General features: G+C 43.2%; 3 protein-coding genes across 4 annotated transcripts; 2 read left to right on the forward strand and 1 right to left on the reverse strand.

Annotated features, from left to right (window-relative positions):
- Positions 1 to 9585: 9585 nt before the first annotated feature.
- LOC101165942 (RNA-binding protein FUS) lies at positions 9586 to 10672 on the forward strand. Its single transcript, XM_020700863.2, has 4 exons — positions 9586 to 9625; positions 9711 to 9769; positions 9843 to 9992; positions 10104 to 10672. The coding sequence occupies exons 1-4, from the start codon at positions 9621 to 9623 to the stop codon at positions 10547 to 10549; spliced, it is 660 nt and encodes a 219-aa protein (XP_020556522.1). The 5' UTR covers positions 9586 to 9620; the 3' UTR covers positions 10550 to 10672.
- A 3553-nt stretch (positions 10673 to 14225) lies between these two features.
- On the forward strand, positions 14226 to 15355 carry LOC101165695 (hornerin). Its single transcript, XM_004085459.4, has 4 exons — positions 14226 to 14280; positions 14374 to 14432; positions 14496 to 14645; positions 14771 to 15355. The coding sequence occupies exons 1-4, from the start codon at positions 14276 to 14278 to the stop codon at positions 15214 to 15216; spliced, it is 660 nt and encodes a 219-aa protein (XP_004085507.1). The 5' UTR covers positions 14226 to 14275; the 3' UTR covers positions 15217 to 15355.
- Positions 15356 to 20240: 4885 nt separating this feature from the next.
- LOC101165449 (hornerin-like) lies at positions 20241 to 21310 on the reverse strand. Of its 2 annotated transcripts, none has more exons than XM_004085458.4 (4): positions 21258 to 21310; positions 21102 to 21160; positions 20882 to 21031; positions 20241 to 20757 (listed from the first exon to the last, which is right to left on the reverse strand). In XM_004085458.4, the coding sequence occupies exons 1-4, from the start codon at positions 21260 to 21262 to the stop codon at positions 20312 to 20314; spliced, it is 660 nt and encodes a 219-aa protein (XP_004085506.1). In that variant the 5' UTR covers positions 21263 to 21310; the 3' UTR covers positions 20241 to 20311. The 2 variants fall into 2 exon arrangements, with proteins under 2 accessions (XP_004085506.1, XP_011492174.1); XM_011493872.3 differs by having other exon boundaries at positions 20882 to 21025; positions 21258 to 21305.
- Between the last annotated feature and the right edge of the window lie 6671 nt (positions 21311 to 27981).

Consider the following 27981-nt stretch of genomic DNA (forward strand, 5'->3'; position numbering starts at 1 on the left):
GTCCGGTTGTTTTATTTTTTTTCAGGGGTTGTGAGGTCCTTTCTGTGGTTGTGAAGGCTGGCAGACCTCGTTTGGACAGGTTTCTCGTGCTTGCTGAATTTATCGTGGCTTTTAGCATTTGTTTTCTATTGCTGTTTTGTTCTTTGGGAGCTGTGTGTAAATCTTGATTGTCTTTAATTTGATGCTGGCTTTATTATTATGGCGGTTCTTCTGTTTGTTTTCTTCGTTGTTGTAGCTGCTGGTTAGTTGGAATGTGAATCAGTGTCTCTTGGACCCGTCTCTGCTCTATGGACATTTTCCCTTATGATTGGTCTCTCTTATGCAGCGTCTAGGGCTCATTTTATTCATTCAGTGATCCTCGTTCATTGCCCCCGCATGTTCTGCATCTGGTTCTGCTCCGCCTGTTTTTCCCCGCTCTGTGTACCCCAGTGGGTCATGCCCTGGCTTCAGGGACTTGCGTCGGCCGCATTAGTGAGTGTGTCGGTCTCGTCGCGGCCTTGTTTTCTCGGCTGGACAGTTAATTTGTTATTCTCTCTCTAGTTGGTTGGAGGTTTGTGGGGGCTATGTGATGGATTCTTCCGGGGCATCGTTTTCAAAGCTGCCACTGAGGGTGGCCCCTAGGAAGTGTTCAGGTTGACGTGACTTGATCTGGACCTGCTAGCGCCTCGCAGTTTAATCTTCTGGGCATCAGTGGCCTGGTTCCCCATGCGCCTTCAGGATTGGTATATATTTTCTTCAGCTCCCCATGCTGTCTCCACGAGTTTCCTCCGAACGCGATATAAGGCTGAGGATGACTGTCACTGATGGTCTCACTGTTCTGCCTCTATGCCTCTCAGTGGCGTCTCTTGGCCTTCAGTTGGCGCTCGAGGTGTTTGTCGGTTTACCTTCCGTTGTCGTGGCAGTCCTCAAAAAATCGACTTTATCGCCCTGTACTGGATATTTGTAGGCGATGGGTGCCCTTCATTTTGCATGTTATTGATTATTTCTTGGTGGCCAACTTTACTCTGTATCCCTGGTCTTTTGAATCTCTGTGGAAAAACTTTATTTTCAAAAATTGGGTTTCCACGTTATCTATAATGTATGGTCCTCCACCCGTCCGGATTTATTTTTCTTCTATAGATTTGGGTGGTTCATTGATGCTTGTCTCTCCCCATTATGTCATCTCTAGCTTTTGTGCAGCATGTTATTTCTTCGAATTTTGGTTGGATATGATTCGTCAATGATTGGGCCACCTGACATTTGCTGTAGCTTTGGTCCTATGGTCATCCGTTCATCTTGTGTTCTTGTTCTGGGTAGTTCGATCCTGGGCCACGTGTTCCTGTTCTGGATTTTCGTGTTTTGCGTTTGATCTTTCCCTCTCTATGCCTGGAGTGGTTTTGTGATACCTGTTGTGTCTTCAGGCTCCCTCCACTTGTTCTCCTGAGTCTGCGCCTTCTGGTTTGGGGGAAAAGGATTTAAGAAGAGTGGTTTGTGTTTGTCCGGCCGCCGGAATCTACAGCTCTGATGGTTTTTAAGGGGTCGTCCGGTTATTTCATCCTTGGAGATTATATTAAGGCTGATTCAATATTGAATGATAGTATTGTGTCATCGGTTGACTTGGTTAATGTTTAAATAACACCTTGAGCAACTTCTACCCTGACCGTAGGAAATATATCACTTGCGCTCTCAAGCTTAGTTCAAGAGTTAAATCTTGTGTCCACAAGTCAGTCTTCCATCTGCCTTGTTTAAGCAGATGACACTCTGCTAGATGCATCCCCATTTAGAGGCTTGTTATACTCCGCCTCTAAATGCTTAAGGTTCAGTCTAGCAAAAATACTATCAAAACCTATGATCCCTCATGGCTCTCAAGTTCTCTTTTGCAGTATCCAGTCGCCCTTGGCTAATTGAAAAATTTGAGAACCACTAATATCAAATACAAGGCATCAAATCCAGCCGAGCTGTAATCCTTTGCTACGTGGGATGTTGACCTTCCTCATCTACAAATCTCCTTGGCTACTCTTCCCATCTACTACTCCTACTCCTCGATGGCCTCCTGAAGGTGCGTCCCTCTGAAACTGTCAAAGGTTACTTTTCTCATCATTGGAGTATATAAAAAATTGGTGTTAAGATTTCGTGCAGGTCATATATTTCACTATCATTTCACTGTTGGAATTTGTAATTATGGTGGTTTCTAGGGTGCGATAAATCCACAATGGGTCTTTACCTTAACTATCTACTAAATTTCACTTTCTCAGATTTGTTTTTTGAAAAGCACTGTTATTTAATTTATCTCAATCATTTTGAAACTGATCAGTTTCTGGGTTATTTATATATTCTTGTCAAGACTAATACTGCTTTGTTTTTATCTATGCATCGCATCCTGAGCCTGCGAACCCCTACGCCCCGATCAGCTTCTCCGTTTCCAGGAAATGATGTCACCCATGCATTCCTTGATCTGGTGCTGCAACGATGACTGCTCGACGTACCTATTGCTGCACTGAAAGGGACGGGGCGTTGGACCTCCTCTGCATTCCAATGACACTTCTGACTGAATTAATTAATCAATGTCAACCGCAGAATGAATGTGAATTCTTCAATTATAGATGTTAAAAGAAAATTATAGCCAGGAGGAAGCCTCAAAAATTTAGGTTGCTCTAAGTTGTATCATAGTATGCGCGGAGCTCGAATCTGGTTCTTAAGCTCATTTGTTTGTAGTATGCCAATGAAGCATAGTAAATATGGGCGTTGAACTCGTTCTTAATATTGAGATGGAACCTCAATTATATGGATGTTCCTTGAGCGCTTATAATTGGTATGCCAAATGGAGAAAATTATGGCTATTAAGCTCGTTCGTGGTACTGTCGTTGGGAGCTTCGAAATAATGGATGTTACTTAAGCGCGTGTATATATAGTTGCCAAAATGGAAGAGTTTATGGCCATCAAACTTGTTCTTGGTTTAATAGAAGTTCCGATAATGGCTGTTAAGCATGTCATACGCCATCGGAAGCTTTTGATTGGATGTTAAGTTAGTGTATCATACGGGTTGTTTGGCGGTTTAAATTATAGTTCTGCACAGCGTTTTGCGGAAGTGAGCTTACGTTCTAAGATCACGTATAAGTAATTTTATGTTGGCTCCCCTTTTATTTCTTTCCCTCTCTCTTTCAGATAGTATGTTCCTCTAGTGGTTTCCACGAACGGGAGCGACCCTACAGTCAATGGTGCCGGGTCACACATAGCAGATCCACTAGATAGCATGTCCCCTTCGTGGCGCTGTACTCGAACGGGGCGGCCCAACGGTCAATGGTGCCGGGTCACACATAGCAGATCCACTAGATAGCATGTCCCCTTCGTGGCGCTGTACTCGAACGGGGGCGGCCCAACGGTCAATGGTGCCGGGTCACACATAGCAAATCCACTAGATAGCATGTTCCCTTCGTGGCGCTGTACTCGAACGGGGGCGGCCCAACGGTCAATGGTGCCGGGTCACACATAGTAGATCCAGTAGTTAGCATGTTCCCTTCGTGGCGCTGTACTCGAACGGGGGCGGCCCAAACGGTCAATGGTGCCGGGTCACACATAGCAGATCCACTAGATAGCATGTTCCCTTCGTGGCGCTGTACTCGAACGGGGGCGGCCCAAACGGTCAATGGTGCCGGGTCACACATAGCAGATCCACTAGATAGCATGTTCCCTTCGTGGCGCTGTACTCGAACGGGGGCGGCCCAAACGGTCAATGGTGCCGGGTCACACATAGCAGTCATACTGGGAAATGAAATGAAAATGGAATGCTGCCGAAAACACACCCCATTTTATTACACACTGATTATACATTCACATTTTCTCTTCTTCTGGATGATTTTAGTGTTGGGGGTTTTGTTACCCGAAAGTTTTATGGAAATTTTATGGAATTTTATGGAAGTTTTATGGAATTGAACGGAGCCTTATGCCAAACGAAAATATGTGAATGCCAACTTTAAGAATGTGGAAAAATGTCAAATAAATATTTCTTACTGCAAGAGTTGTCTGACTGAAATGACGATTTATCGTATTTCGGGCAGATACTCGAAGCAGTGTTTTCAGGTAAATACCCCAGGGCGGTTCAGTTAATTAACTCACCTGCTCAGCGTCCTATTTAAGCCAGGTGCGCAGTTGTTCATTCTTTCTTACCTTCAGCGCTCATTCTTCGCCCCACCCTCCTCCCCGGCTTCCACCTGTGGGCTCCGTAAAGGGGGGTTTTGTTACCCGAAAGTTTTATGGAAATTTTATGGAATTTTATGGAAGTTTTATGGAATTGAACGGAGCCTTATGCCAAACGAAAATATGTGAATGCCAACTTTAAGAATGTGGAAAAATGTCAAATAAATATTTCTTACTGCAAGAGTTGTCTGACTGAAATGTGTCAAATACTGAACAGTGTCATTAAGAAACACAAAGAGAAAACAAATTACCCAGACCCTTTAGTTGGTAAAAATGAGATGTGCAACAATATTCAGGACATGACAAATGAGTTTAATGGATATTTTGCAAAAATAGGACAAAAGTTTGCCGACGAAATAAATCGTTCAAAATTATCAGAAAAAGAAGCTGTCGAACACTGCATAAAAAGAAATAGTAAATGGTGTATACTTATGTAGCGCTTTCTACCTTCTTTCAAAGGCCCAAAGCGCTTTACAGTCAGAGTCCCATTCTCCCATGCACACACACATTCATGGCGGCTCCGCTGCCGAACACTGGCGCCAACCTCCCACCAGAGGCAAGGTGGGGTTCAGTGTCTTGCCCAAGGACACTTCAACACATCGGCGTGCAAGGCGGGAATCGAACCTGTAAACTTACGATCATGGACTGACCGCCCTACAGCTGCACCACGGCCACCCCTCAAGAAATCCAAATTCGATCTATTTGAGAAGCAAATTAAGTTCTAATACGTGTTAACGAATTCAAAAACAAAACATCTACAGACTGTAACGGAATTAATATGATGATGATAAAGATGGTCGTTGATTCCATTGTTGACCCGCTAACCTATATTTGCAACTTATCCTTTCAAACAGGAACATTTCCACAAAAAATTAAAATAGCCAAAATAATTCCACTACACCAATCAGAGGACAAACACCAACTAACAAATTATAGACCAGTGTCTTTTACTCAACCATTTCTCGAAAATACTCAAAAAAGTGTTCCTCACAAGGCTGGAAAATTTCGTAGAAAAACACAAACTAATATGGTTTCAGAAAAAACAGATCAACATCACAGAAGAAATTATAAATGGCACTGACAATAAAGAGTTCGCAGTAGGAGTGTTCATCGATCTGAAAATGGGTTTTGATACTACTGATTATAACATTTTAGTTAACAAACTGGAAAGATATGGAAAACGAAGACCAGCATTATAATGGTTAAACAGTTACATTACTAACAGGCAGTAGTTTGTCCAACTGGACAACTGTAAATCATCCCTGCTAAATTTAAGCTGTGGAGTTCCACAAGGGTCAAAATTAGGTCCCACACTGTTCATCCTGTACATTAATGATATACACTTGGTATCAAATACACTCAAATACTTTTTATATGCCGACGACAAAAGTGTAGTCTGTACAGGGGAGAACCTCAGGGAAATTGTAAAAACATTAAATACAGAATTAAGGAAACTAAAACAATGATTTGAGAAAAATAAACTCTCACTCAGTGTTAACAAAACTAAATTCATGATTTTCGGAAATCACAACATTTCTGCAGATTTCTGCAAGGTGCAGTTTGTTGTTCCAGACTCCTTTCAGCTGTTAAGGAGTCTGATGGCAGAGGGCAAGAAAGTGTTACTGAGTCTGGTGGTCCTGCACTTCACACTCCTGTCCCTCCGTCCCGAGGGGAGGAGAGTGAACAGACCTCGTTGCGGGTGGGTGGGGTCCTTGATGATGGAAGCAGCTCTCCTGCGGACCTTGCGTTTGTTGATGCTCTGCAGTGAGGGCAAAGTTTGCGTGAATGAATTAAATATCTCACACTAGTTGGTTTGAATGCATAAGTATGCATGTGTGAAAAATGTCTGTATTGTGTACATGTTGACATGTGGACATTTTTGCAGTTAACAGGTGTGTTTATGACATTTGAATGTGTGTGGACAGGCCCCGCCCCTTTGGGATTTGTATTCTATCTGTACCCTACCGTAATGATAAACATCCAGTAGCTTGTTGCTTTATGCTGCTTCATGGTTTTACCCCCCTCCCCCCTTCTATAATCACCCTCCAACCCCCCACCCCTTGCTAACATCCCTCTCTCTTCTTCCCTTCTTTCCTTTTCCGTCCGGTCCAACACAAAAGAATTTCAAAAGCAATTAACATAAATAAAGTTTGGCCTCAATTACAAAAGGGGTTTCTTCAGACATACCTCTGGTTTGTCAGAAGATTAATAACCCCTCTTGTAAAAGTAAGATATGACACAAGAGGCCTTTAGCTGTCATCTGTTTGCCCAGCTGTTGGACAGGACAAGTTTAAAAAAAAAAAGAAAAAAAAAGGATGGAATCAACGATGCAGCTGTAGAAGTTGCTGAGGATCTTTGAGGACATGCCGAACTTCCTCAGCCTCCCCAGGAAGTACAGCCGCTGATGAGCTGTCTTCACCGGCGCTTAGAGATTTGATCTAAAATGTAAAGCACATTCTAAATAAAATGTATTATTATTATTATTATTATTATTATTATTATTATTATTATTATTATTATTATTATTATTATTATTATTATTATTATTATTATTATTACCAGCTGTGTGGTGTTGAGTTTCCAGGTGAGGTCCTGGCTGAGGTGGACCCCCAGATATTTCAAGCTGCTCACCCTCACCACTTCCAGACCCAAGATAAGAAGTGGCTGATGAGGGTTCCTCCTCTCCTTCCTCATGTCCACTATCTACTTTGTCTTGTCTGTGTTAATGGTGCGGTTGTTGTCCTCACAGCGTGTCATCAGACTGTCCATCTCCCTCCTGTAGGCTGCTTCGTCCCTGCCAGTGATGCGTCCTATCACAGTGGTATCATCAGCGAACTTCAGGATGATGTTGTCCTTATGAGAGGCCACACAGTCATTAGTGAACAAGGTGTAGATGATGGGGCTGAGAACACAGCCCTGTTGTGTGCCGATGTTAGAGATGATGCTGGCTGAAGTCCTGTTCCCTATTCTGATAGACTGAGGCCTGCCAGTCAAAAAGTCCAGAAGCCAGTCACAGATGATGGGGTGTGTTCCAAGGGAGAACAGTTTGTGAGTGAGCATGTGGGGAAGGACCTTGTTGAATGCAAAACTGCAGTCGATAAAGAGTGTCCTCATGTATGAGTCTTTGTTCTCCAGGTGTGAGAGGGAGGTGTGCAGTGCTGCAGCAATGGCATCTGAGGTGGACCTGTTGGGCCGGTATGCATACTGCAGGGGGTTTAGTGTGTCTGGGATGCTGCTCTGAACGTGGGTCAGCCTTTCTCAGGCCGTACTTCGCCGTTTTGTACTCTGAATAATTGCCAGATGTACATGCACTGGAGCGAGCACGCAACATGTGACATACATGGCGGTTTATCCAGGGCTCCTGGTTAAGAAACATCCGGACTTGGATGGTGGGCACGATGTTCTCTGCACAACTCCCGATGTATCTAGTCACATAGTCAGCATAATCCTGTATGCTGACAGAAGAGTCCTCCAGAGTGGCTGCAGCTTTAAACACATCCCAGTCGGTTGTCATGAAACAGTCCTGCAATGCGCTCTCAGTCTCAGGTGTCCAGAGCTGAACCTGTTTGGTGACTGGATTATATTGTTTGAGTCTTTGTCTGTAGGCTGGGTACAAAAACAAAGAGATGTGGTCCAAGTGTCCAAAGTGGGGTCGGGGTGCGGCCCTGTATGCACAATTTATGTTGGTGTAACCATGATCCAAGATGTTCTTGTCACGAGTGGGAATGTCTACGTGCTGGTGATATATGAGAAATACGGTCCGAAGATTGCACTGATTAAAGTCGCCCCGCCCACAGAAAAAAAAACAGCATTGGGGTGAGCCATCTCTAATGCGCTGATGACGTCATGGAGCTTGCCGAGTGCCGCTGCAGAGTTGGCTCGAGGGGAATATAGACGATGGCTAAAAACACGGCTGTAAACTCCCTAGGCAGGTAATACGGACGGCACTTCAGCATCAAAAACTCAACATCAGGCGAACAGTGCTGGTGAACAGTCCGTACGTCCTCACACCACGTGTTGTTGATAACACACACACGCCGACCCCCTTCACCTTACAGGAGGCTGCTGTCAGATCTCCCCGATGAATGGAGTGAATCTGTAGCTGAAAAGCGGAATCTGGGAAGTTTTCTGAAAGCCAAGTTTCAGTGAAACTCAGAGCATAGCACTCTCTTATTTCCCGCTGCATCGTCGTCCTGGCTCTTAGTTCGTCCAGTTTGTTGTCCAGAGACCGCACGTTGGCTAGCAGGAAGCTGGGTGGCAGTGGTCAAGTTGCTTTTAGCCGAGCGTTGAGCCCTCCCCTCCTGCCTCTCTTGCGGCGCCGTCTCTGAAGCACTCTCCCCGGGTCAGCTGGCTTGCGGGAGGCCGCCGCGCCGGGGGCATCCTGATGGTCGTGGCGGTGGTCATTAGGGCGCACATGCTCTGGGTTGTAGAGTAGACGCCTGTCCTCTGTAAAAGCATGTTCAGGAAACAACATATACCACTTTCTTGAACACACAACACATGCTCTTTTGGTATGTAGCATAAGGAGCAGTAAAGAGTCACCAATCAACCTACAGATAAAAATAATTATTGGTACTCTATAGATTCCACAAGGGGGAAATTCTTCTCCACATTTTGACCCATCCCCTGGGGGAGTGGTGAGCTGCAGCCTAACTGCACTCAGGAGGCAGTGGCATTAAGGGCAGCATAAGGCCCTCACTGGGTGATGTTCATTGCTCGGGAGTGGTATGGTTATTGACCCAGTACCATTGTTTCTCCCCTCCTGGAATCGAACCCTGGATTCCTGCATTGTAGCCTCTCACCTTACGAACCGAGCTACCCAGCCGCTTCCGATGTTTGCTCTTTGACAGTGAGAGGAACTTGGAGTGCCAGGAAAAAAACCCATATGCTCAAAGAGAACATACAAACTTCACAAAGAAAGGACCCAAGAGGGATTTGTACCAGAGCCTTCTCGATGTGAGACAACAAAACTGACCAACACACTATTGTGCAGCCCTCAGCGTTTTTCAGGCTTTCATTTAATTTTCTCTGGCTTCATTGAATACATTCAACCTTTCAGTCAATATGCTGTAGAACTAAATGCTCTTTTTTTCTTTTAGAACTGTGTGTTCAACATCATGCCACAATAGTAGAATAATCGTGATAAATGTATCTTTAACATCTATATATGGACAGAAACGTTTTGTTTAGACACATAGTTTTAAGAGATAGATCTTTTTGAGCGGAAATCTTTTTGAATTGAGTTCAAATAAAAATGCCTGGTCCCAAGAAGTTTAGAGTATGAAATCTGCCATCAGAACTAATCATGAGCTTCTGGAAAAGATGTAAAACAGACGCAGATTTTTCCACTCAGCAATTAGCTTGGCTGCTCCACTGACCAAATAAAACAGCCACACTGGTGGGGCTTTACTGTCACAGCTTTCTGTGCAGATTATTGCATAAAGATGAGGCAAGGGTGTTGCAAGTTTGGGTTACACATTTATTTTTAAACTCTAATGGATGTGAAGCAAAAAAAAGTTTATTTATGTTTGCAGGGTGTTGTGGATTTCCTGTCTGCTCATTGGAAGCATCAGCTGCTTTCCCCAACAAGGAGGTAAAGGGACTCTTAATCAAAGCACAGGGACTGACTTGATCAACTGCAACAAAATCTGACCCTTTCTCCTCAGGCAGTGGTTTTCCTGCTCCCATGTGGCTTCCACGCTCATATTCTGGACAAGCTCCATCAAAGCCAGTCTATGAGGGAACCTCTGAGCAAGCTGGTGGTCTGGACAGTTACAGCAGTTTTCCCTGGTCTTACGGCAGCAACACTGCTGGAGGTGATGACATTTACTAAATATAAATCACAACCAGAGCTCATATTTACTGACTATGGATCACAACAGATCTGTCTTCTGATGACTGTTTAAAACTAAAACAATTACTTCCAGGTCCTTCAGACAGTGGCAGCTCTGAGGCCACATGGTATACTGCAATGTCCTCTGGACAGGAACCATCCAAGCCATCCCATCAGAAACCTACAGGACAATCCAACACTTATGGCAGCTACAGTGGCCCCTACACTGCTGGGGGAGCCCACAGTTTCTCTGGCTCTCAGCAGTACGGAGCACAGAGCAGTCAGTCTGGAGGGGCTGAGCAGGAGAGCTGGAGCTCTTCATCTGATGGCGAGGATGAGGACGAGCCCGTCTTCACCCCAGTGAGTGAGGAGGATCAGGTGTACGCTTCAAAGTCTCGTTCTCGCTATAACCAGAAGCGGCTGCTGTTCAGTCAGTTCCGCTACACCCCAACAGAACCACGGCAGCCTCAGGAGCCAGTGTTTCCACACACGGGTAAAACATCTCAACACGGCAAAGGTCCAGTCAAAGGAGGCTACTGAAGATCCCTGTGGTGACGCTGTCAATAAGTGAGCATGTGTGGGCTGCGGAGATGCTGGCAATTAACAATTTCTCAGATTCAGTCAAAAGAAGTTCTCTGTTAATAAAATGAAGCGGTCTTTATCTGTTCTTGACTGTTTCTTTTAAAATCGCCAGTCATTTGTACGTTCTTGTACATTGTGGCTTCACACTCTGAATGGATTGCCACAGATGTCCCATCTGTGAGCTGATCAGGTTTTTTTTTTTTTTTTTTTTTTCTTCAAGAGACTTGGAGCAAACTCCCTCAGTCCCAGCTGTTTAACTATTTTAATTTTTTTTAATTCAACAAATCCAACAATTGGAATTAAATTTACCACAAATGCAATCCAACCTGAAATGTAGACATCCTGAAGCCCAAAACATTGTCTTGACAAAATGAAAGCATTTTAGAATTGGGCCCAAATTTAAGAAAATGCTTCCAAAAAACCAATCTCAGTTCCCAAAATAAACATATGAACCAAAATTTCCAGGGAAATACTGGTATAATGGTGAGTAGCTATGGAACATCACAAATTAGATCTTTAACACCAGGGATTTTTTGGCATGGCAGTATCTTTCCTAGAGCTTCCTCTGCGTTTTTTCAAAACCAAACATCTGACTCAAACCCCCTTTTTTTTTTTTCTGGATTTTTGATTTCTGAAATGTTTTGTCGTGCTCTTTAGTATACTTTGCGTAGAGTGAATTTCTTTACACTTCAAGGTAGTGGATGAAATGTGTATGCCTTTATCCAAAGTTTCAGTTTTTGTTGGATTGACTCGGTACCAAATCAGTTAATGTAACTGTCTTGTTTCTAATGTTTAATCAGATCAGTTTATTGCTTATAGACCTGTTTTACGAAAGGTGGCGCAGTGGTTGGCACTCTTGCTTCACGGCAAGAAGACCCCCGGTTCAAGTCCCGGCTGGGTGACATGAAAAACAGAACGTCAATGGGGGACCTTTGTGTAGATTTTGCATGTTCTCCCTGTGCATTCGTGGGTTTTCTCCGGGATCTCTGGCTTCCTCCCACCTTCCAAAAACATGCTTCATAAGTTGATTGGCAACTCTAAATTGACCATAGGTGTGTGTGTGAGTGGATGTGTGATTGTGGACATTCTACCCTGCAACAGACTGGTGACCTGTCCAGGATGTCCCCTGCCTTCGCCCACAAGTGGCCGGGATAGGCTCCGGCAGCCCTGTGACCCCGAAAGGGAAAGTTGGTATGGAAAATGAATTAAAAAAAAAAGTCGGACACTATTTTGACATTATTTATGAAGGAAGTTTGCTGTTCCAGCTGCAGTGTCTGCAAAACAAACCCAGCTCTCACACCAACTACTGGAGAATCAAAGTCGCAAACATGCAGTTGTGGGAGGGATCTTTCCTTGTGTGTGTGCATGTGTGTGGGTGCGTGCATGTGAGTGAGTGCGGAACAGTTTAGCTGGTTGTGATTTTGAAAAACACTTTCAGTGGGCAGATGCAAATGTAATAATTTCTCTGTCACTCCTTGTGCAAGTAAAACTCTAAAAAATACGTTTTGACTCCTGACTCTCATTGAAATCCATTCTGTGTGTAAACTGGGTACAAGCTAACAGTTTTTCATCATTGTCCATATTCAGGAAAAGCTTTCTAACTAGACCCTCCGTAAAAATGAATACTAGAAGTCTAAAAAAAAGCTGTTTACTCAGAGTAAACCCTTAAAACCTCAAGCATAACTTTAGTTTAATTCAATTAATTTCAATTTTATTTATATAGCCCAATATTACAGCAATAGTCGTGTCAATGGACTTCATACCGGTAATTGGATAATTAACATGAAATCATAAAGAACATGAAGTCAAAGAATTCAATAGATACTGGCTAAACTAAACTAAACAGACTAAACTTAACTGGGCATCCCTCTCCTTAAACCCTTCTTTTCGGTAAGGAAAAAATCCTAAAAAATAGATTCCGGGGGGGAAAAAAAGAAGAAACCTCAGGGGTGCCCACATGAGGGAGGGATCCTCCCCAGGATGGACAGGCGATGTACCAGAACTCCTGAAAAAGAATGAGCTTATCTAACTTTACATCTGTATATCTGAATAGTCCAGCAAATGGGCTTCATCCAGATCAGCGGTCGGCAACCCATGGCTCCGGAGCCACATGTGGCTCTTTCATCCATCTGTTGTGGCTTCCTGTGACTTTGGAAAATAATGAGTATTTTATAATAATTAAATTTTATTTTAGTGTGTTCATTTTTCATTGCATTTCAAAGGCGCTGATGGCTCCGTACGAAGCGCGAGCCACATAAAAAACAGCTTCGTAATGAGCTCGTATTTATCGGGCGAGACCTGCAGAGCTGATAGCAGGAGGAGAAACGCGGGGCGGCTTCAATAAACACTTTGATCTTCTGCCGGGAACTTGACGTGCCGTGGGGCAGAGACCAACTCACTGATGACAGACTGAGAGTTCGCACCAGCGTTGCCAGATAGAGTCACAGTTTTCCAGCCGGAAAGTCATCTGAAAACCGCCAGACACAGCCAAAAACCGCCCAACACATCTTTTGTTGATGTTTTTTTCCGTACTGGACTGATAAAATAAAAGATTTTTCTAAATAAAAGATAGTTCTGACTAATAATAAAATGTGTACAATATTGAATATTTCTTCAGCGGGCCGCCTTCTTCCATTCATTTGCTTAACCCGCTCTATCCCCGCTATAACCTGCGTCCGGCTCTTTCATCCTTGTGCTGCGCTGGAGCGCCCCGACTACTATCGTATTTTGTGCTCTCTGTGTAGGACACACTGAGGAGCGCGGGGGAAACAAATCTCAGCTGCAGAAGATATGAACAGGTGAACGGGTAGAGAGGAAAAGCAGGTGGAGAGGCGGAGGAGGGGCTTTGGCTTCAAACTCTGTCAGAGAGATTGAAACACGGGCGTCAGATTGAGATGCAGCTTTCCCTGGGGGAGTTGAAGCAGAGACTTTCTCTGGGATGATTTTATGAATTCAAACATGGAAACATGATTACCAAGTAGAACTCTTCAAAATAATAAACCTGATCTCTCCACATTCTCCGTGTCTACCATGCATTGATAAACACATCGCTCCATGCAGCGATCAGACCAGAACCAGTAGCTCCTCCCACACGCGGTATCATCCTTTAAAGAACATAATGTGCATTTGCAGCGACGTATGCTTCAGACGATGTCCGATTGGCCAATCTACATGTCAATCAAGTCCCGTACTTCTCAGTGAGGACTTTGGTGGATTTTAAAGAAGTACTTTTTTTTTTTTTTATCTTTTCTGGACCGCGATCTACACTCATTGAAGATTGACGTAATGAGCACCTTTGAATAATATATACATGCATAATATAAATAATGACGTCAAAACGGGTTGTGGCTCCAGGTGCTTTCTTTTTTATTAGGGGCGGTCCCAAATGGCTATTTGATTAAAAAAAGTTGCCGACCCCTGATCCAGATGAAGTTGGGGGACGCGTGGGGGCGCGAGACCAGCCAGAGACAGGGTCCAAATCCAAGTACTGGAGCACGGATGAGACAACTGGAATCTGGAATGTGTTAAACATTTTTTTTCCATTGTCACCATAGAGAAGACTAAATCGGTTGCAGCTGATTCCACTCAACAATCAACTTCAGGTTGAATAATCTCTCAAAAGCAGGTCCTATTCTATTATGTCACTGAGCTTTGAGCTACATCAGTCCAGTAAACTGCTGCATAATGTGGTTAGTAGTTTGGGCTTTAACTTGTTGATGTAGTGCTTCCATTTCAAGAGGACTGTTTGAGAAAACATGTAAATTTGCTTTGTCACTTTGCAGGGTGTTGTGGATTTCCTGTCTGCTCATTGGAAGCATCAGCTGCTTTCCTCAACAAGGAGGTAAGATTTCTTTATCCAAAGCACGGGAAATGATAATTTCTAACTTGAACCATTTCTCCTCAGGCAGTGGTTTTCCTTCTCCCATGTGGCTTCCACGCTCATATTCTGGACAAGCTCCATCAAAGCCAGTCTATGAGGGAACCTCTGAGCAAGCTGGTGGTCTGGACAGTTACAGCAGTTTTCCCTGGTCTTATGGCAGCAACGCTGCTGGAGGTGATGACATTTACTAAATATAAATCACAACCAGAGATCAGATAATTGCACAAACATTTACTGACTATGGATCACAATAGTTATGTCTTCTGATGAATGCGTAAAACTAAAACGATTACTTCCAGGTCCTTCAGACAGTGGCAGCTCTGAGGCCACATGGTATACTGCAATGTCCTCTGGACAGGAACCATCCAAGCCATCCCATCAGAAACCTACAGGACAATCCAGCACTTATGGCAGCTACAGTGGCCCCTACACTGCTGGGGGAGCCCACAGTTTCTCTGGCTCTCAGCAGTACGGTGCACAGAGCAGTCAGTCTGGAGGGGCTGAGCAGGAGAGCTGGAGCTCTTCATCTGATGGCGAGGATGAGGACGAGCCCGTCTTCACCCCAGTGAGTGAGGAGGATCAGGTGTACGCTTCAAAGTCTCGTTCTCGCTACAACCAGAAGCGGCTGCTGTTCAGTCAGTTCCGCTACACCCCAACAGAACCACGGCAGCCTCAGGAGCCAGTGTTTCCACACACGGGTAAAACATCTCAACACGGCAAAGGTCCAGTCAAAGGAGGCTACTGAAGATCCCTGTGGTGATGCGACCAGAACTATGCATGCGTTTATGTAGCTGTTGGCATGCACTACTTTACTTTTCTAAGTTCCACATCCTAAACTTAAGCTGCTGCTTTTTCCTTAAGGTCAAATAAATGGTTTGAAGTCATGTTTGTCTACCAAATGTATCAATTTATTTTCTTCAAGGTCATACTTATAGAGTTAAGGCTTATTTCAGCGCTTGACCTTAATGGTGGCAGGTGCATTAGGTTCTTGAAGCAGTTCAGTTTAGCTACATCACAAATATCTGTAATATTCAACACTTCCAGAATTAAAGCTCAATGGAGCATAACTTATTACAGAGCCCAGTTACCCAGAAAACTTCAATCTGATTCATGCCAAGCACTTTCAGCCTGCTCAAAGTGGTGGTTTCAAACTGGAGTCTTGGAAGAGAGCAACTGGTGCACTAAACTAAAACACTGCCATGCATTACCAAATGTAGGGCAAACATGAAAACTTATCAGATGCAAGGTATACTTAACTAATGGTCAAGTGACCTTTTTTATTGGCATTCTACTGGGGGGGGCAGTTCACAATTGTTGGAAATGTCTTTCTGTAACCCTTGTGCTATCCTAGGCATTTCAACATTGGGAGTTGGCTCATCTAGACCCACTAGCCAGTGCGCTGAACTTTTTTTTTCTTCAATGACTGATCTTCACTGGTGTCCATAGATTACATGAAATTTATCCACTTTTTGTCATGGTAGGGAGAACACATCAATGCAAGGGTGGGGTCATCTAAGATGTCACAAGGGTTAAATGGCATTGTGCGGCGCTTCCTTTCCTTGCAGGCCCAAGGTGCTTTAGTCAGTACCATTCACACAATGGTGGCTCTGCTGCTGAACACTTGCACCAGCCTTCCACCAGAGGCAAGGTGGTGTTCAGTGTCTTGCCCAAGGGCACTTTGACACATGGGTGGGCAAGGTGGGAATTGAACCTGTAATGTTCCGATCAGATGTCGACCACAGCCACCCCACATATAGTTAGTCTTTTTTCTTTCATTTTTTTCTTTTCAGTACAGTCAAGACGTCCTTTTTTCTAGCTAATGAAAAGGCTCGGCATTTAGCCTTTCAACACAAGCACCAAAACCCATGCTGGTTTAATGTATTGAGCTTTTCCCTTTCCACGTGGTAACTTTTATCTCACAATAAAACAAGACTTGTTTGATAGTATTTGCTTTACTCCACAAATCACGTTTTTGAAGTGTATAAAGCAACACTGTAGAGTTAAACATTTTCTTTTTTTTATCCCTCAATGGAGAAATTCTCCGCATTTGACCCATCCCCCTGGGGGAGTGGTGAGCTGCAACTGAACTGTGCTCGGGAGGCAGTAGCGTTAAGGGCCTTGCCTAAGGACCTTCACTGAGTGATGTTTACTGCTCGTCATTGATATGGTAATTGCCCCCAGTACCATTGTTTCTTCCCCTCCGGGAATCGAACCCTGGATTCCTGCGCTCACCTTACCAACCGAGCTACTCATCCACAGTAAAAATTCAAGAGACCCCTTTGCAGGAGTCTTTCTTCCAAACATCATTGGGTCCAGTAAACTACATTTTTTTCCATTCCATTTCCTTGGCATACTATTTGATTTTGGTTTTTGACTTTCTGAACAATTTAAAAAAAATCGAATTTGTTTCTTTGCAGTGTAATCTGTGCTGTTAACTCTGTCCCATATGGTGTATTTCCTATTAAATCCATTCCATTTAATTCAAAATGTCAGATTTACACATTTAATGTCAGTTCTGATTTAAATTCACCTTTTGCCAGTTAACAGCACAGAGTATCCTCAGCCATTTCGTGTTCCAAATCCCCTGTGGTGCCTTAAGTATTGAATATTTTCCCACATTTTCTGCTTAGCATAAATCCTGTCTTCAGGTAAAAATTGGAACTAAAAGCTTTTCTTTGATAACATTTTGGACAAATAAGATTTGAACACAGTTTCCGTGCCTCAGTTATGGGTTATGTCCAAATATCTTCACTCTGTTCTTGTTCAGTAAAGCTGTGAAGTAATTTGACTCAATGATATTGTACTGTGCAGGGGGTTTGTAAAGGTCATGCATTTCCAGAGCATTTGCTGTCCATCCTAATGTCAAAGACTTTGACCTTTAACAACTTCTTCCATTTTGGTTAAAAAAAATCTCAGTTGAATGAGAACTTGATCCTTGCAAAGTAAACCAATCACTAAATATCAGTTTAGTATGATGGCCTATGTCCACTAGTAAATGCAGTTATTCCCTTTTTCTTAAATAAGCCCTTTCCAGTTCAGTTTTTTGGGGAACAGTAGTTATCCAAACACTTAAATCATACATACAGTGAGCTCAATAAGTATTTGATCACCATTTGATTTAGCAAGTTCTCCCACTTAGAAAACATGGAGGGGGTCTAAAATTTTCAACATAGGTGCATTTCTACAGTGAGACACAGAATCTGAAGAAACATTCAGAAATCACGAATGATTTTTTTAAAACAATTTATTTGTATATTACCGTGACAAATAAGTATTTGATCACTTGAGTTAAACAACTTTAATATTTGGCACAGAAGCCTTTGTTTACAATTAGAGAGGTCAAGCGGTTCCTGTAGTTCTTCACTAGGTTTTTACACACTACAGCAGGGATTTTGGCCCACTCCTCCATACAGATCTTCTCTAGTTCTGTCAGGATTCGGGGCTGTTGCTGAGCAACACAGAGTTTCAGCTCCCTCCAAAGATTCTCTATTGGATTTAGGTCTGGAGACTGGCTAAGCCACTCCAGAACCCTGATATGCTTCTAAAGGCCTGTTCACACCGGGACGAATTTCGCCGGCGATTTTCGCCGACGTTTAACGCCTCGTGACTAAACAAAGGGCCCCAATGAGAGTGTGCACACCGACGCGAAAAAACGCCAGGCGTTAAAGCGTCAAAAAAAAAAAACGCCTCGGGTTCGTTTTTTTTTTTCGACGCGTCGCGTCGAAATCTACTCGACCAATGAGAACGGCGCTTTTGCTCACGTGTCTGGAGCATCTGAAGTTACAGTAAAACACAACTTGGGGGCGCTCAAACACAAAACTGCCTTGCTGAGCATACATACCAGCGAAGAAGTTAGACGCCAAGTAACGTCTACACAGCCGCGAAGCAATAATGACGGACATTCTAAAACATCCCCGAACCAAGCACCAGTTGGAGCTACTGGTGCTTGAAATATTCATGTTTTCTTTGTTTGATTCTGACAAGCGTGTAAAAACTTGCTCTCTTCTTCTGAGTGAAAAGCGACTTTAAGAAGCGTAAAGTTGCGCAGCGCCACCTTGTGTACAGGAGTATTTCTGTTTTACATTAAGCGCCATCTAATGTCAGGGAATGAAATTGCATGTTCACTCCACTCATCGTCAGCGAAAATCGCCTGGGTGTGAACACAAAAAACGTGGCGAAAAACGCTGGCGAATAACGCCTGGCGAATATTCGTCCCGGTGTGTACGGGCCTTTACAGAGCCACTCCTTGGTTTTCTTGGCTGTGTGCTTTGGGTCATTGTCATGCTAAAAGACCCAGCCACGACCCATCTTCAACGCTCTGACTGAGGTAAGGAGGTTTTTGCCCAATATCTCACAATACAGAGCCCCGTTCATCCTCTCCTTAATAGAGTGCAGTCTTCCTGTCCCCTGTGCAGAAAAATATCCCCAGAGCATGATGCTTCCACCCCCGTGCTTCTCTGTATGGTGTTCGTGGGATGATGCTCCTTCTTCTTCCTCCTCCAAACACGCCGAATGGAGTTAAGGCTTAAAAGTTCTATTTTGGTCTCATCTGACCACAAGACTTTCTCCCATGGCTCCTCTGGATCATCAAGATGGTCATTGGCAAACTTCAGATGGGCCTTGACATCGGCTGACTTCAGCAGGGGAACCTTCCGTGCAATACATGATTTTAAACCATGATGTTTTAATGTATTACTTATAGTAGCCTTGGAAACGGTGGTCCCAGCTCTCTTCAGGTCATTGACCAGCTCCTCCCGTGTGGTCCTGGGCTGATTCTTCACCTTCCTTAGCATCATCGATACCCCGTGAGGTGAGATCTTGCTAGGGGCCCCAGTCCGAGGGACACCGACAGTCATCATTAGCCTCTTCCATTTTTTGACTATTGCTCCAACAGTTCTTTTCTCACCAAGCTGCTTGGCAATTGCCCTGTAGCCACTTCTAGCTTTGTGAAGGTCTACAATTTTGTTTGTGTCTTTTGACAGCTCTTTCGTTTTGCCCATGTTGGATTGTTAGACTTCTTACTGTGGGGTGCACAGGTGCCTTTATGCAAGCTAATGACCTCAAACAGGTGCCACTAATTTAGAATCATGAGCAAAGTGGAGTTGGACTATTTAAAAGCAGAACAGCAGGTCTTTGCTGGTCAGAAATCTGATAAAGTGATCAAATACTTGTCACAGTAATAAATAGTTTGTGATCTCTGAATGTTTCTTCAGATTTTGTCTCACTGTGGAAATGCACCTATGAAAATTTTAGACCATGTTTTCTAAGGAAAACCTTCTAAACCACAGGGTGATCAAATACTTTTCCTCACTATATATACACACACGCGTCCTAAAGCTGCTGAATACTTATTTGGGATTACTGGAGCCAGTTCCAGGGCAAAGGTGGGGCACAGTCTGGACAGGTCACCCAGTCCATTGCATGGCCAGCACCTAATGTCAATGCAAAAAGTTTAATCTAGTGGGGAAAGTGTCAAGTGTTTGGGAATACTTTCAAATTTAGTCTTTACTTGCAACTGTATTTCCAGTGGATTCTAAAGCACAAAATAGATGCCTTGTGCTGGCATGCAACACAAGAGCTTTGCCCAGCTGAACCAGTCTCCATAAAATTCAATTGGGGGGGGGGGAATAAAAAAAATAAGTCTCTTTTGAAGGGATGTCAATTTTAGATGACATGTCATAAGTGGGGTACATTACTGCAAAGTAAAGTTAATTCTTTAGTAAACATTGTTAATGCATGCAACTTCACGAAGAACATATGGAAACAAGGAATGATTGAATCATTTTATTTAGACTACAGAAACCACATCTCTTGTGTTAGCAGCATCACCATAGAGATCTTCAGTGGCCTCCTTTGACTGGACCTTTGCCGTGTTGAGATGTTTTACCCGTGTGTGGAAACACTGGCTCCTGAGGCTGCCGTGGTTCTGTTGGGGTGTAGCGGAACTGACTGAACAGCAGCCGCTTCTGGTTGTAGCGAGAACGAGACTTTGAAGCGTACACCTGATCCTCCTCACTCACTGGGGTGAAGACGGGCTCGTCCTCATCCTCGCCATCAGATGAAGATCCCCAGCTCTCCTGCTCAGCCCCTCCAGACTGACTGCTCTGTGCACCGTACTGCTGAGAGCCAGAGAAACTGTGGGCTCCCCCAGCAGTGTAGGGGCCACTGTAGCTGCCATAAGTGCTGGATTGTCCTGTAGGTTTCTGATGGGATGGCTTGGATGGTTCCTGTCCAGAGGACATTGCAGTATACCATGTGGCCTCAGAGCTGCCACTGTCTGAAGGACCTGGAAGTAATCATTTTAGTTTTAAGCAGTCATCAGGAAACAGATCTGCTGTGATCCATAGTCAGTAAATGTTTGCGTAATTATCTGATCTCTGGTTGTGATTTATATTTAAAAATGTTCCCACCTCCAGCAGTGTTGCTGCCGTAAGACCAGGGAAAACTGCTGTAACTGTCCAGACCACCAGCTTGCTCAGAGGTTCCCTCATAGACTGGCTTTGATGGAGCTTGTCCAGAATATGAGCGTGGAAGCCACATGGGAGAAGGAACACCACTGCCTGAGGAGAAATGGTTCCATGTTAGAAGTTTTCGTCAAAAAATCCTGTACTTTGAATAAAGAAATCTTACCTCCTTGTTGAGGAAAGCAGCTGATGCTTCCAATGAACAGACAGGAAATCCACAACACCCTGCAAAGTGACAAAGCAAATTTACATGTTTTCTCAATTCAGCAATCCTCTTGAAATGGAAGAACCATATGAACAAGTTAAAGCCCAAACTACTAACCACATTATGCAGCAGTTTACTGGACTGATGTAACTCAAAGCTCAGTGACATTTTTAGAATAGGAGCTGCTTTTAAGAGATTATTCAACCTGAAGTTGATTGTTGAGTGGAATCAGCTGCAACCGATTTAGTCTTCTCCATGGTGACAATGGAAAAAATAAATGTTTAACACAAAAAATTATTAACACAAATATTTAATTTTCTGGTTGATGGTATTAATTCATTTTTGGGGTTTTTGTTTATTGAACAAACTCCCAAATGTCATCTTAGCAGCATTATTAGCAGGAATTAGCAGAAGACAACACATTACTCCTGTGTTAGTTTCACTTCAGTGGCTCCCAGTTGAATCTAGAGTCAAGTTCAAAATCCCCCTGCAAACCTATAAGACCTTAAATCGTATATCCCCATCCTATCTATATTAAAGATCTCTACCAAAGTCTATTACCAACCAAACACAACACTTTGCTGACAACATGCTGGACTGCTTGTCGTTCCCAGAATTTCTAAAGTTGGAGGTAGAGGGAGCCAGTTTAGCTCGTGCTGGTTTATGGCGCCTTCAGTCCGTGACACCAGGGTTCAAATCCGGGCTGCTCCATATTCCCTTATCTACTCCTGTGCAGGTCGCAAGCCTGGACATATTGAGAGGGTTGCGTCAGGAAGGGTATCCAGCGTAAAACGTTGCCAGGTTTACCATGCAACTCGTTCACATGAGGAAGGATGATTCGCTGTGGCAACCTCTGGTGGGAAAAGCCAAAAGAGAATGATGACAGTTGGAGGTAGAGCCTTTAGCCACCCAGCCCTTGTCTTATGGAGTAAGCTCTCAGCTCATGTTAGAGAGGCAGACACCGTTTCTATATTCAAAGTTAGGCTTAAAACATTCTTTTTGGACAGGCTTGTTGCCAGACTAGCTAATAATCAGAGAATATTGAACTTACTATTAAGATGTTTGAATTAAACTCAATAACAAGAAAAATTAGCTGTTTGTAGGCTTCTAGACGTTTGAAACTGGGAGAAAGTATGGTGCACCAGGGTCCTGTCCTCTATCCTCACCTACTTCTCCTCTGCTGTCCTCTAATCTTGATCATTTATTCATCATTTGGTCCTCCATGCCTCCGTTTGGTGCAGTGCAATTCATGCATTGTCCCCCTTTCCCACTCCCCTCCAGGGGAGATGTAGGCAAACGCTCAACTGCAGCGAGACTGAAGGAGAACAGGAAATTGGAGTTGTCCTTAACATTCAATTTAGTATTAATATGCCTCTCCTCTTTAGTATGATCTGTGTTATTATATCTTTTATATTTATTTTAATGTTTTGTGATGTATGTACCGGTACATTTTTTTCATCAATAGGTATTTTAAATATTTTAATTGATCACTCAACTACAAAAACCGTCAGGACACGTTTCCCATAATGCATTGTTTTGTAGTCATTCGGACGGCTTGCAGTCAGTGGAGTACTAAATTTGCAGCTGCATTAGCTTAGGTAGGTGCCTTGCTCCCGCCCCTCACTCGTGATATTTATACGATGATTGAGAGGCGATGTTGGAGCAATAACATACGTCACACACCAGGTGATCTGCGCAACGTTGCGTCCACCTGGGTGATCTCAAACACGCTTATTGCCCATCTTGGCTGCACATATTTGGTGTTGCAAGCATGACTTTCCATCCATTTTTGAGCCTTTCTCTGATCTCAGGTATTGGTATCGAATGTTCTGATCTTCAGTGAACACCGCCCGTTCTTTTACAAACCACATTTTGAATTCAATATGAAATTAAAGCTACAAGTAGCATTTATCGGGCCCGAGCACGTGCCACCGCCTGGCACGAGCGACCGCCCCGTGAGCAACGCCCTGCTCGAGCCATTCTCATTGTTTTTTCTTGTCCATTCTGGAGCTCCAAGCTAATGTTAATATGACAGCAGCCTGTGGGGGGGGGGGGGGGGGTAGACTGCAATCTGTTGCCTTAAAGGACAAAGACTTATGCATATAGCATTAAAAAAATTCTTAAATCTAAGCCTCGTTTAGGCCTGCTCATTTTCTCATCAAGTAGAAGAAGGTTTTATCAGATTAAGAAACAAGCAATGATAATTGCTATCACTGTCCCTAAGGATGAGAACAATAGAACTCATTCAATTTCCACTACAATGTCTAGATGAGTGTCAGCTATGTCTGATAACTTGGCCAATTAGCTGGACCGGGATCTTGCAAAGTGCAGGTGGTTAACGTCCAGTGTGATGAGTCTGTGGACGGCAACAGTACAGCATAGCTTTTGGTTTCCACAAGAGAAGAACTCCTGACACATCTGCCCTAACAGACAACTACAAGAGGAGTTGAAATGTATAACATGGTGAAGGAGTTTTTGTGCAGAAAAAGGTACCATTAGAAAAGCTGGTAGCCATACCTTCAGACGGGGCTCCTGCTATGATTGACCGACAAACAGGTTTCATCACTCACTGTAAAGCTGACCCAGACTTTCCAAAATGTCTGCATTACTGCTGCGTCATTCACCAGTAGGCCTTATGTGCAGAAGTGATTGGCTCTGGACACATAATGACTCCTATTGTGAAAAGCATAAAAAACCTCAGCTGCAAAGCAAAACAGAACAGGATTTTAAAGGTGCTATTGGTGGAGATATCTGCTGAATATGGTGAATATGAATATGGTGAATCTGAACTTGTATTCTTGACTGACATTACTGGAAAACTAAACCACTTGATCTGCGAGCTGCAAGACATTGGCAAAACTATATTTTTTTATTGACCAGCCTGCCTGAGCCAGTGTTTTTCTTGTAGGGATCTTTTCTGCCAGGGCTTGCCGGCTTGGTCAGTGGATGTTGCTGCAGTTGTCTCCCTTGCTGGGACAGCTGGAGTTAAACATAGCAGCCTCATGGCTGTGAAGTGGACCCCGTTGCTGTCCCAGTCTGGATGGGCACTGTGGTGATGTTCCAATGTTCAGGCTGGCTCCTGGTATGAAGAGATTCCCAATTACCATTTCCTAACCGCAGAGCCAAGGATGTGTTTACATGTTTAGGTCAAAAATGTGATGAACAGCTTCATGTTGTCTATTGATGTAAGTTTAAACCTAAACATGCCACCCTGTTACTATTCCAGTTGATGTGGTTCTCCATCTGTGTCTAGTTGATAAAAAGCATTTTTTTATATTTAGAGCTCTAAGCAAACAAACAGTTGTCTATATAAGAGCTTTTACAATTGTGCACTTTTAGCAGGTCTCCGAATACATGTGACCAATGTATAATGGATTTTCACAGACTTTGTTTAAAACTGAAGGTGACAGAGACTTTGGAGAAGTGGCTACATTATTCTGGACTTCTTTGTTTCATCCACAGAAGAGTAAAATATGTGATTGATTTTGAAAAGCTGCTGAAAAATGTATCTTTTTAAAATTGCAATTCCTAATTTGGGTTTTACATTTTGTGTTCCATTTTTTGTGATTTTATTAGAAAGATTTGTTATTTCTTTGGTGTTTAAAGGTGGTGCATATTGTATATATGCAATCTTCTTAGAGACATTTGCTATATGTTGTGTTTGTTGTCGTTGTAGTTTAATTTCATTGGATGTATAGAAAGGAAATGAAAAGAAGTTGCAGCATTGATTAAAAAAGCATAAAAGAGACATTTACTGTCTGATGTTACATCTGTAGGAGTGTACTGAGGCTGGGTTTTGTTTTGGAGCACATTCATATGTTTTGTTTGTAAAAAAAAAAAAGATAAAATATAAAGTTAATTGTATTTTGGATGAATAAAAAAGCAATGATTAGTGCTACGGATGACGGAAATTGCTGTATTTTAGTGTTGAACTAGGCTTTCTAACTGTTCTACTTTCTGTCTGCCACTCCTGGCTAATTTACATGTGAGCACACAGCCGGGGGTTGGGGGGGGGCTAACTCCACTCCTGCAGCAGGGGAGACTGATGAAAAGCTTGAGGATGTAAGATTGAATAAATAAAATCCTAGAGTTGACCAGTTCATTTTATAAATGTAAATATTTTTTATTTTGGTGCTGATAAACTAAACAGAAGTTATAATAAAAATATTTGCTTAAGTCAAAATGTCCAAAAATTTGCTTTCAGCACAATAGGGTGATTAAGGTGGTTAAATGTTTCTCGTACGTATAGTGCTGCTTCTCAAACGTGGGGCTTTGTAAGACGCATCTAATTCTGAAATCTCAGCTTCCTGAGACAAACGGCTGATTTCCTATCAAGCTTTTTCTATGACTGCAACACAATCGACCACTTCCTGTTTGGCAGTGCCTTACGCAGGCACCGTCAGATGTGCAGCCATGAAACTTTAGATGATGAGAGAGGACCCTTCTGAGTATCTCCAGTTTTAATTTCATGCACATCAGACAAAGCGCAGAGGAAATACAGGGCAGAACGTGCCCTATGCAATAACTAGGAGGCGCTATAGAGCTCGTCCAAAGTTGTCATATCCATGGGTTCAGAATGGAAGCTTCATCATATCCGTTGAAATTCAGTAAGATTGGACAAGGAATGTGCACGTGAGAGCAACATTTGTGCATGGCGAGACGCCCAACTTTGCCGCTCTGTCACGACCACACCCCTGCGTTGAAAGATATGGTTTTTTATCAGAATAAACTTCAATTGCTTTTCAACAGGTGGACGTCATTTTGAGGTGTGTTTGCTCATCCTACTTGGAGCATTGATGCTCCAAGTAAAACATGTCATTTCCTGTTGCCAACAGGTGGCGCTACACCTGTTTCGGATATTTCCACTGCAGATGTGTTCAGAGTCAGACTACAATCATGCACAACAAATTTGGATCAGATTAGAATATTTATGGCTGAGTAATGGCCATTTTTCTTTTCATGGCGTGATTTCGAAATGACCTCAAATTTTGACGCGCCGCCACGTTCACAAACAACCGTAAAAACTTTAAAGCTTCGCAATTTAGGATCGGACATGTGTTTAGTTTACAAAACCAAAGTTTGGAGTCATTGTTCAAAAATCTCTAGGAGGAGTTCGTTCTAGAACGAGGCCTGCAAATGACCAAAATTCAGCAAAAATGACATATTGACACCAATATAGCAGACTTCCTGTGCAACTGACAGCTTGGTACCACGAGACTTTTTTGTAGGTCTCCATCTGATGAACATGTCCTGTAAAAATCAAGCTTGTATGTTAAAGAACATGGCGGGGCTCTCAAAAACAAACATGGTAGGTGGCGCTATTGAGCCGTTTTTGTTCACCCATGCAAGTGCTGTATATCTAAGTTGGAAATATGTAAGAGGCATCTCATTCTGAAATCTCAGCCTTGTGATACAAACGGCTGATTTTTTATGAATTTTTAATTATCTGACTGCAACGCAATCAACCACTTCCTGTTTGGTGGTGGCTTGCGAAGGCACCGTCAGGTGTACACCCATGAAACTTTAGACGATGAGAGAAGACCCTTGTGAGTATCTCCTGTTGTAATTTTATGAATGTCGGACAAAGCACAGAGAAAAGATAGGTCAGAATGTGACATAAAATGTATTTGTCAATATCTAGGTGGCGCTATGGAGCTCGTCCAAGATTGTCATATCCATGGGTTCAGAATGGAAGCCTCATCACCTCTATTGAATTTCAGTGAGATTGGACAAGGAATGTGCACGTGAGAGCAACTTTTGTGTGCATGGCGAGACGCCCAACTTCGCCGCTCTGTCACGACCACACCCCTGCATTGAAAGTTATGGCTTTTTATCAGAGTAAACTTCAATGGCTTTTTAACAGGTGGACATCATTTTGAGGTGTGTCGGCTCATCCTACTTGGAGCAGTGATGCTCCAAGTAAAACATGTCATTTCCTTTTGCCAGCAGGTGGCGCTACACCTGTTCTGGATTTTTCCACTTCTGATGTGGTCAAAGTCAGACTACAATCATGCATATCAATTTTGGATCAGATTGGATTTTGCATGGCTGAGTAATGGCCATTTTTCTTTTCATGGCGTGTTTTCAAAATGACCTCCATTTTCGGCGCGCCGCCACGGTTACAAACAACCGTAAAAACTTAAAAGCTTCGCAATTTAACATCGGACATGTGTCTAGTTTACAAAACCAAAGTTTGGAGTCATTACTCCAAAATCTCTAGGAGGAGTTCGTTCTAGAGCGAGGCCTGCAAATGTCCAAAATGAAGCAAAAATGACATATTGACCTCAATATATCAGACTTCCTGTGCGAGTGACAGGTGGGTCCTTTCAGACTTTTTTGTAGGTCTCCATCTGAAGAACATGCCCTTTAAAAATCAAGCTTGTACGTTGAAGCCTATGCGGGGCGTCGGGACAAAAGTCACTGTAGGTGGCGCTATCGAGCCGTTTTTGTGCGCCCATGCCAATCTCCTACAAAATACGAAATTTTTCGCGACTCTTGATGTGTGTGCCAAATTTGGTGAGTTTTGGGGTATGTTAAAGGCCTCAAAAAGGCGAATCTTCCGGTAGAATAATAATAATAATAATAATTAAAGCTACAAGTAGCATTTAGCGGGCCCGAGCACGTGCGACCGCCTGGCATGGGCGACCGCCCCAAGAACAACGCCCTGCTCGAACCGTTTGGCTTCAGTCTTCCTTCTGGTTTCTGGAGCTGCAAGCTACATTTAACATGATTGACACAACTGCCCTAACAGACAACTACAAGAGGAGTTTTAATGTATAACACGGTGAAGGAGTTTTTGTGCAGAAAAAGGTACCATTAGAAAAGTTGGTAGCCATACCTG

This window comes from Oryzias latipes, chromosome 4 (genome assembly GCF_002234675.1).
Source record: "Oryzias latipes chromosome 4, ASM223467v1".
Classification (NCBI taxonomy): Eukaryota; Metazoa; Chordata; class Actinopteri; order Beloniformes; family Adrianichthyidae; genus Oryzias; species Oryzias latipes.